Consider the following 10,478-nt stretch of genomic DNA (forward strand, 5'->3'; position numbering starts at 1 on the left):
CGTTGCACCAGCCTGAGGCGCGCCGTGCGTTCTCCCGGGGAAGTTGTCCTTGGATCCCGGGACCCTGGCAGCGGCGGGCTGGACAGGCTCCCAGGAAGGAGGGTGGGGATGGTGACCTGTGTTCGCACACAGGCTTCTTGGTGGCGGCAGCAGCAGCCTTAGCGTCTCATGCCCGTCTCTGGGGTCCGCACTTTTAGCCGCGGCTCGCGCCCGTCTCTGGAGCTCCTTTAAGCAGCGCTCTTAATCCCCTCTCCTCGCGCACCTGGAAGCAAAGAGGGAAGAAAAAGTCTCTTGCCTCTTCGGCAGATCCGGACTTTCCCCGGACTCCCTCCCGGCTAGCTGTGGTGCACTAACTCCTTCTGGCTGTGTTCACGCTGCCAACCCCAGTCCTCTCCCTGCAATCCGACCTCTGAAGCACGAGCCTCAGCTCCCAGCCCCGCCCGCCCCCGCAGGTGAGCAGACAAGCCTCTCGGGCTGGTGAGTGCCCGTCGGCGCCGATCCTCTGTGCGGGAATCTCTCCGCTTTGCCGTCCGCACCCCTGTTGCTGTGCTCTCCTCCGCGGCCCCGAAGCTTCCCCCCTCTGCGGCTCCGAAGCTTCCCCCCTCTGCCACCCGCAGTCTCCACCCGTGAAGGGGCTTCTAGTGTGTGGAAACTTTTCCTCCTTCACGGCTCCCTCCCACTGGTGCAGGACCCGTCCCTATCCTTTTGTCTCTGTTTATTCTTTTTTCTTTTGCCCTACCCAGGTACGTGGGGAGTTTCTTGCCTTTTGGGAGGTCTGAGGTCTGCCAGCATTCAGTAGGTGTTCTGTAGGAGTTGTTCCACGTGTAGATGTATTTCTGGTGTATCTGTGGGGAGGAAGGTGATCTCCGCGTCTTACTCTTTCACCATCTCCCCCTCCTCTCGTAATTGCCTCTCTTTAGGCTGGTTTTCTACTGTACTTAAGAGAAAGCCAGCAGAAATACAGGGGTTCAAGAATAAAGCCAGGTTCAAAACAAGAGCCCATCAATTCAAAGAGAGCAGGACCCTCTCCCTTTCTTGACACCAAAGCCCAACTTTTTTCTAGAATCAGATTAAGTTAACGATGTAAGGGAATGCCACACTTCCCTCTCATCGTTGTCCTTTTTATTTCTGCTTAGCCTCTGAGCCATTTTGTAGGACCTGCAAGAACAGGGTAAAAGTGAAACTGAATTCTGAGGAAGAGGCTGTGCCTGACAGCATTCCCTTTCCTGTGGGAAGCCATTCAGGATTGTTCTAGAGCTGATGGATGAGAAAAATGTGCATTCTTTCCCCCACTTCTCCCCATCTCTGTGTATTTCTGAATGTTTAGAGATCCTTTTGGATACATACCATAATAACATTAGAAAAATTAATATTTATTAAGAAATTTTTGGTGCCCAGCACCAGCTGAGCACGACAAATGCATCATCATATTTAATGTTCTATGTGCTGCTTCTAAGCAAGAATGGAATGCTGGAAAGGAAAGTCCTAAGGAACCCGCTGGTTAAAGACGGATTAGGAGAGGGTTTAATGAGTCTAGCTATTTCAAGTGCTAGAAAGCCACGTACGCTGACATCAGAGCTGAGCACACCTCAAACTTGTGGGACTGAATTTAAATACTTCAGCAGTTTAAAGTTTTCAAAAGTGGTGAAATGAGAACAGACTTGTAGTGGAGACTGGTTAAAAATTCTAACCAAGACCTGATGGGAAGTCCATTCATTCATTCATTCTTTCAAGAAATACATGCTGAGCACCAATAACATGGCAGGCACTGTTCTAGGCCTCGGGATATAGCAATGAGCAACACAAAATCTTTACCCTTATGGAGCTTACACTCTAGGGGTATTCACAGAAGCACAGTAAAAAATGATGTGATGTAAGATAGTGATAAATGCTAGGGCATAAATAAAGCTGTAGGGAGATAGTGACAAGAATGCTCTTTTCAATAGGGTAGGCTTTGAGGTGGTGATGTTTGAACAAGACTTGTTGGGGTTGACGTGAAGAAGAATGCCATGGGGTTATGTAGCAGAAGGAATACACGGCAGAGGCCACAGCAAGTGCAAAGGCCCTAAAGCAGGATGACATTTGGCCACTAAGCAATGAACAAGGGGATGACTAGTAGGAGGGGAAATCAGAGAGGGAGCCAGGGCTCGGGTTGTGCAAATCAATAAAAATCATTTCAGTCTTTGAGCCCCTGTTGGTTTTGGGTGATTACCACATTTTTTAAATTAATTTTAATTTTTTTAAATTAAAAAATTTTAATTTTTTAAAAATTAAACTTAATTATTAATTTAATTAAAATTTTTTAATTAAAAATTTTTTAAATTTAATTTTTAATTATCATAAACCTCATTGAGGTAAGTCTGATTAATTCATTTTAATGTTGCCCAAAGCCACCCTACTGAGCCATAGCGTTCTCTTGGGATTCTAGAGCATCCAAGTTCATTGAGGGGGGCGGTCTCTCCCAGCTTGCTGCTGACCAGGACTTTCTCTCTCCATCAATCACCACATATTCCTAGAGCAGAAAAATCTTTTTTAAAACACTATGAGATATTTCTTTACCATCTTCATTATTTAAAAATATTTACCCTAACTTTTTCTTATACTTGGCCAAGGCCTGATGCCAAATGGGTATTTTCTGCACTTAGGCCTTAACATGCATCCTACAATGGTTTTCTTTCTTTTAAAAGGTGCTAAAAATAACTTTGAGCACAGCTGTACTAAAGAGGAAAAATGAAGAGAATCTTAGCGATAGGTCCATAGCCCATGATCTCTGGGTTCCATTCATAAAAGAGGTCTTTCCTTTTTTGGTCTATAACACTGAGCCTAATCTGTGTAAAAACATCCAAGGATTAAGTTAATTACTGGAGAGTCCTGGGATTGTTCCCCAAATGAAATGGAGTCACAAATAATTCTAATGATGTTTTATAATAAAAGTAGAATTAAAAGACTGAAAAATATGCAACAAAGACTCTCTGGTCCATATAAAGATGAAAAAAGTAGCATAAATTGAACTTAATATCCTACATTTTTATTATTTTCATTGAAAAGTGAAATGAATAAAAATGTGTCTTCATTTTAGCTATAGATGGGCTTAAATTAGGACATGGAAAAATCAGCTTAAGCTAAGAGTGACTCAATCCATCCAAAGAACCAAGTTTTCTTTGGGAGGATATGCCCAGATTCCCTACTGAGTCTTGTCCTGCATGGAAGGTAATGGGAATTCATTTTCTAAATCTCGTGCTGGCCCATTAGAAAGTTACTGTTTGGTTAATTCCATCATAATGTATTATTGTATTGCCAGCTGTTATAATCTAGAGCTAGTTGGTGCTTGTGTCTCAGGATTAAGTAGGAAAGTAGCTGGATTAGTTTGCTAGGACTGCCATAACAAGGTACTACAGACTGGGTTACTTAACTTACACAGTCTCTTACTGTAGCTTAAACTACAAAAACGTATTTTCTCACATTCCTGGAGGCTGGAAGTCTGAGATCAATGTGTTTGGTTAGGTTGGTTCCTTCCGAGAGCTGTGGGGGAGAATCTATTCCGTGTCTCTCTCCTAGTTTCTGGTGGTCTGCTGACGATTAACCTTCGGCATCCCTTAACTTATAATACATTATCCCAATCTCTGCCCCTTCATCTTCACACAGCATTCTGTGTGTGTGTGTGTGTGTGTGTGTGTGTGTGTGTGTGTGAGACTGTGCCCAAATTTCTCCCATTCATAAGGACACATCCATACTGAGTTCTAGCCAATCCTAGTGACTGCATCTGAACTTGATTATTTGCAAAGACCCTATTTCCAAATAAGGCCACATTCACAGACAGCAGGGTTAGGACTTAAGCACCTTTGTGGGGGAATATAGTTCAACCCATAACACTAGCGAACAAGAAGTTTAAATAAAAACTTCACTCCTTTTGTAGGATTCTCTTGGATATCCTTAAAGATTACACCTAGGACAGGAGAATCCTTATAGTAGACAAATCATCTCTTTATTCATTGCATTATCAGCCTGAGTCCTCCTTCATATATTTGTGTGTCTGTGTGTGTGTGTGTGTGTGTGTGTGTGGTTTTGCTTGATTTCCAGCCGTTGTATCCTATCTAACAACTATCCCTTTGCTAACAGGGCAAATTTGGAGATCAGTTATGCCAAAGGACTTCAGAAACTGGCAACCAAACTCAGCAAAACATTACAGAGCACAAAGAAAAAGTAAGTATATGGAAGAGATAAGGCAAAATCACTCCTAAAAGTAATAAAAAGAGACATATGTTCAATTCCAGCTTCCTCATATAAATGTGGAAAGTCCAGAGAGTCAAGCATGGCTTCCAGTTCTTGGGCTGTTACTGTGTGCCAGACACTGTGTTAAATGCTTTCATAGATACTCTACATTTTTTTTTTTTTTTTTTTTTTTTTTTTGGCGGTACGCGGGCCTCTCACTGTTGCGGCCTCTCCCGCTGCGGAGCACAGGCTCCGGACGCGCAGGCTCAGCGGCCGTGGCTCACGGGCCCAGCCGCTCCGCGGCATGTGGGATCTTCCCGGACCGGGGCACGAACCTGCGTCCCCTGCATCGGCAGGCAGACTCTCAACCACTGCGCCACCAGGGAAGCCCAGATACTCTACATTTAATCCTCACAACAATCTCTGAGAAGTCTTTTTATGATCCCTATTTACAAACAAGGACTTGAGGCTTGGAGAGTTTAAGAACCTTGCCTGGTCACACAGATAATGAATTTCAGAGCTGGGTTCATCCTGTGTCTTTGTGACTCCTAAGCTCATATTCGTAAAAGGCCTTGGTGAGGATATTAACTTGGGAAGCAGTGTTGTTAAGTCGGAAGCTCTTGAAATCAGGAAGTGTGAATCCTGCTTTATCTCAAATTTATGACCTTCAGCAAGCAACCTGGCCTTCCTTGATTTCCTCCTCTGTTATGTGGAGTAACAAGATGTGCTCCATTGTGTGTATGTGTGTGTGTGTGTGTGTGTGTGTGTGTGTGTGTGTATCGGGGGGTGCATATTAAACGAGGTAATATATGTAAAGATATTGGCACATCAGATGCTGAAAAAATGTTGGTTCACATTTTTTTCAATTCAGTTGAGAATGAAGTCAATTACTTCTCTTCGGGGAGAGAAAAAAGGTATTAGTATTCTAAAAATGGTCCATTAGTGATATTTTCTTACAAAGATTTTTGACTAATGCTTGCAGATGCCACCCAATGGCAGTGCCATTGCAAAGACCCCTTCTGATGGTAAAAGAAAGAGGGAAAGAAAAAAGGAAGGCTTCTGGAGCCCACATTCCTACTCCCTAGGCATTATCCATAACAGCAAATAATGGCTTTGAAATTGCTCTGACTTTGAGCTTGATTTTTAGGATGGTATTTTAGAAGCCTGCAAAGGAACCAGTAGAGCACAGTGGTTGAGTATAAATAGACTTTATTTAGACTACCCATGTTTAAATTCTGGCTCTACCTCTTACCAAGTAGGTAAATTAGGACAATTTATTTTACCTTTCATTGTGTATTTAAAATGGAAATAAAAGACATCTCATATAACTCCTGTGAGTAGTAAATGAAATAACACAAGAAATGTTTTTAATACCTGGCTGGAGCCAAAGCTCCCTAAGTGTTCATTATGATTTTAGTTTTGATTACCTCCTAAAGGATGAGAGGTGTAGGTGTAGGGGTGTGTGTCTTATTGTGTGGCAACCCTAGAATCCAGCATCGTGTTCCCAAGGAGTTGGCATGAACAGAATGCTTGGTTAACCAGGGTTAGTACAACAATATTTAATAATAAGTATTAACTGAACTTTTATCTGTACCAAAATCTGTTAGGTACTTGTATAATAACTCAAATTATTTCTCTTCTAAAAGACCAGTTAAGTGAGGATCAGTGAAATCAAGTGATTCTTCCAAGGTCATGCAGGAAACAAAGGGGAGCTTGTGGATTCAGACACAGAACCTCTGAGGCCAACGCCTTCTCCTTCCTGCTCTGCCACCCAGCTCCTCCCAGGGGCAAATGTCAGATTCTCTTCCTGAAAGTGTGCTTGGGCTTCTTTTTTTTTAAAAAAAAACCCAACTCTATTGAGATTTAGTTTACATGCAATAAGACGCACCCGTTTTGAGTATATGGTTTGATTGATTTTGACATATGTATACACCATATATCCACCACCAAAATCAAAATATACGTATTTTCATCACCAAAAGACTCCTCATACCTGTCTACAATCCTTCCCCCAACACAGTCCCAAGGAAACACTGATCTGCTTTTTTTCAATCTAGATTGTCTTGTCTTTTCTGGACTTTCCTATAATTGGAAGCATACAGTGGGTACTCTCTTGTGCCTGGTTTTGTGCCGGGCTTTGGATACACAGAAAATCTGACAGCCTTTGATCTAGTTCTCCCATTCTCTGGCTGCCAGGTGCGGCCTAAGTCACATGGAGGCAAACCTCTGCACCGTCTTGCTCTCAGTATGGGCACCGATCTGTCCCTTCCCTTCCATCAAAGTCTACACTGGCTCTGTCCCTGAGGTTTATTGATACAATGGGCTTCCTGTTTGAAGGCCAGGTATATGTAGGAGGAAAATAGCGTCATATTTCCTAATTCTCCCTTTGTGCTGCTAGGGTCGGGGCAGAGTTATCCTTCTGTTAAATTGAGATATACTCACAAGACAGTAGAACATCTGAGTGTTTGTCCTAAAGGCCAGCAGGGAACAGGACCTAGACCCCAACCCCAAGAGCAGCACGCAGGACATGACCAGGGCTCTGGAGTCCTCCATAACTTAACTTTTCTGAGCCTCCGTTTATTCATCTGTGAAATGAAGAGCCTGAAAAGGTTGTCTTTAAGGGTAGCATGCTCTCTCCTGCCTGTTCTAAGTGGCTTCTCACCCTTGGCTACTTTATTTCCCTGATTTTCTACAGACATGAAATGAAAAGTGGAAATCAGGATGAAAAATGGGAAAAAAACGCAGTTTATGTAATGACAATAGTGCAAATAAATATGTTGGCAGAATTTAATCCCATGGAGAAATTGAAATAGGATTAGTGATATGAGTGCAATTGCCGAATGCAATGGCTCAGACATGACGCTTTATTTCTCAGACTCCTGGGAAAATGACACCCACACTTGTGCTCCCTTGTTTTTGCCTCCAGCTGTGTTGTCAGTGCCTGGGCCTGGGTCTCGGAGGGCATGAGGTCGGCAGCGGACCTGCATCAGTGAGTACCCACACGCTGGCCTTGCTCCAGCCCTAAAGGGAGTCATAAATATTTAAAGTGGGTATGCTACAAATACTCCACTGCAAACTTGCACTGATAATGCAACACACCATTTTAGATAATGCCTAACACACCATTTTACTTCCCCAGAAAATAATTCGGAAAGTAGATATAAATCCTAATACTAGGCTTGTGTGTCTTTCATGTTCTATTTCCAGAAAACTTGGCAAAGCAATTGAGTTGGAAGCAGTAAAACCAACTCATCAAGTCCTGAGTGCACATGAAAAGAAGAGAAAATCAGTGAGTCAAAATCTTTCTTTTTTCCCTGTTAAAGCAAGATTTCTGTCTTTGGCTCAAGAAATAAAAGGTGATCTAAAGGTGCTCCTACGTTTCAGGAATTTATCATAAAAATAAACACAAACCCAAAGATTTATGTACGAGGATGTTTGTTAAAGCATTGTTTATAGTAGTGAATAAATGGAAACTTCTTCATCATCCAAAAATAAATTACAATGAATTCAAGCAACGGAATACTATGCAACCATTAAAAATCTTATTTCAGCAGAATTTAATGACATGGGGATGTAGTGCTAAATTTAAAAACAAGCTGAGAAAATCTAACAATATAACTGCAGTTTTGTAAAATAAATGTGTGAATATATGCATAGAAAAAAACCTGGAAGCACCTCCCCAGAATGTTGATAAGAATTATCTCTAGATAGTGGAATTAGAGGTTATTTTTATTTCATTTGTTTGTACTTTTTTGTATTTGCATTGTTTTACACTGAATAGATACACCGTTTGTAAATAGAATTATAAACGCAATTTTTGAAAGGAAATGCTTCTCTATACTTATAACCTTGGAATTAGGTAAAAGAAATACTAGGTATAATCATCAAATAGCCTTAAAATTGAAGAAAAATAGCTAAACAATTCTTTCAGGGCACCTGGTCCTCTTGTATGGCGTATTCTCTGGTCTGTCTGTGTACTTTTCCTTCCAGAACAATTTCATTTGTGTTCTGTTTTCTTTTTGTTTGCGTGTAATACAGTCAGTAAGCACTTTAAAATATATTTTCAGGCAACATGAAGAGGTATTTAATAAACACTGCTTAGCTCTGATAGGGATGGGGTCATGGTCATTATCTGTGTCAATGACAGGTACAGGTGAGAAGTTCAGAGCAGTAATAGGAGGTATTTGAGAAGGGCAGGGGCAGTGGCTAAGGGGAGTTTCAAGTAATCACAGCCAGATAAAGCAGGTCTTAAAGGTAAGTCCATAGAATGAGGGGATTTGTGAAAGCCCTGATGGAAGAGAAATGATACCAAAAAAAATTTATTCAAATGTATGAAACTGAGTCAGGAAATGGAATAGATGTTTAGTGGGCATCCATGTATTTTTACCAGAATGGATGTTCTCCTTAGGGCTAGGGTGATGGGGGAAGTTTACAGGAATTACTAGAAAGTAATATAATCTTCTGCCTTTGCAAACCAACTTAATAAAAGCCAAACACTAGTCTATACTTCATTAATAACAAAATATTTTCATACCACATAATAATATGATAATCACTAGAATTTCCTTAGTACTTACTAAATTAGGCACAGTGCTGTGATCACAGTGCTTTAGATAATTAATGTCATGGTCGCCTCAGAATGCTGGTCCAGTTTATAATCCTCTTTTCAGCATTTGCCCCCCTCTGTTGCACCCCTATCACCCTGCCACATTTTCTCACAAAAAAGTCGAATTTTTTAAAGTGAACTTGTTCCATATTTCAGCAACATAGAGTCAAAAGTGACATAGTGCATAAAATTATTTTAATTGTGTTTGTTGTGCTAAACCACATATTCCAAATTTAATGAACAGAAAAAGAAAAAAGTACAGTGTTGCTAGATCTCAGAGTGGTTGAGTAATGGCTGATCTGTGGGTTTTGAAGAAAGGTCTATGGTTCAGGAGAAAAGGTTCTGCACTAACTTAAGTCTGATCTCCTCAGGAGGTTGCCTAGTTCCATTTTCATCATTTACTGCCCCATTGGCTATTTTTAAGTAGGAGAAAAAGTCAATCTTTTTGAAATTAAAGCAATATTCACTTTAGAGGCAATAAGACAGTAAAATTAGCACTGCTAGGACTTCTACTGAATCTCACGGTATTAAAATTTGGGTCACGTGGAATAATGCTGAAGAGGAAGTAATGGGACTGGAAGTGATACCAAACTATGCAAGATATTCCTCCACACAGATTGTACCCATTTATATTGTTTCTACAGAGTTATATATTAAAAATAATTATCTTACCAAATGCATTCAGGGTAAATCTTGTGAAGAGATTCTTGACCTGAGGAAAAGAGACTTGACTACTTTTCTCAGGAAATATGTCCTCTATAGGATTTTAAAATTCCACTTAATTGTGCTACTAATTGTACCAGAATTAACAAGCCAGCACTGTGACTCAACAAGAAGACAGCAAAAAAAAATTTTTTTTCTTTTCTTCCCTTCGATAGCTTGATAATGAAGTTGAAAAGACAGCAAATCTTGTCATTAGCAACTGGAATCATCAAATTAAGGCAAGTATACACAAATATCATTTGTGTAAACCCAATTTTCAGGATTGAAGCTTTTGGCTTTTGTACAAATGTGATCGTGTGTTTTAGTGTCAGTATTTCTAAGTGCTAACTGAAAAGCAAAATGTTTCCTCGTCTGAGTTATTATATAGATATATCTTTCAACTAAATCAATAGAGGAGCAGAACTCTAAATATGACTTTTATTTATAGCTAACATGTGGTGTTTATTGTATGTCAAGTGCTATATATTTATGTGTTGAATCATCACAAAAACCAACCAATGTGGTATATGACCTTGTGTTGTCCCAGTTTATAGATGAGTGGGGAAGCAGAGACACAGAGGTTAATAATTGCTTAATGTTACAAAGCTGGTTAATGGTTGAACCAAGAATTATTCCAAGTCACTGGGCTCCAAGGTCACTGCCCTTAAGCATTACCTACACTGACTGACTCTTTGTATAATTTGAAACTTAGGGCAAGATATGAATACTGAGTTTTGGTTTTATCTTTTATAAGGGCATTTGTGATCTCTGTCTCACCAGTGAGAGCAGCACAGTGACGGGTGTGTAAAGATGTGTAAAGGGGGATTCCTGTATTGGTTTCACAAGTATGTATGGCCCACTCCTTGTGCACCACACTGTACTAAGACATGGTTCTTGTTTCCATGTAATTTAAAATTTAGTTGGCTAGATAACATGTGTGCAGGAAAGAGTGAATGAC

At 40.6% G+C, this 10,478-nt stretch overlaps 1 protein-coding gene across 2 annotated transcripts in view; it reads left to right on the forward strand.

The window, feature by feature from the left end:
- NOSTRIN (nitric oxide synthase trafficking) overlaps positions 1 to 10,478 on the forward strand; it is a 57,646-nt gene that overhangs the window by 16,425 nt on the left and 30,743 nt on the right. For both annotated transcript variants that reach the window (XM_024756649.1, XM_024756648.1), the window contains exons 3-6: positions 4,120 to 4,203; positions 7,139 to 7,201; positions 7,420 to 7,501; positions 9,697 to 9,759. In XM_024756649.1, the coding sequence (XP_024612417.1) occupies positions 4,120 to 4,203; positions 7,139 to 7,201; positions 7,420 to 7,501; positions 9,697 to 9,759 (292 nt within the window). The remainder of the gene's footprint in view (positions 1 to 4,119; positions 4,204 to 7,138; positions 7,202 to 7,419; positions 7,502 to 9,696; positions 9,760 to 10,478) is intronic.

This window comes from Neophocaena asiaeorientalis, unplaced genomic scaffold (genome assembly GCF_003031525.2).
Source record: "Neophocaena asiaeorientalis asiaeorientalis breed wild unplaced genomic scaffold, Neophocaena_asiaeorientalis_V1.1 scaffold6, whole genome shotgun sequence".
Taxonomy (NCBI): domain Eukaryota; kingdom Metazoa; phylum Chordata; class Mammalia; order Artiodactyla; family Phocoenidae; genus Neophocaena; species Neophocaena asiaeorientalis.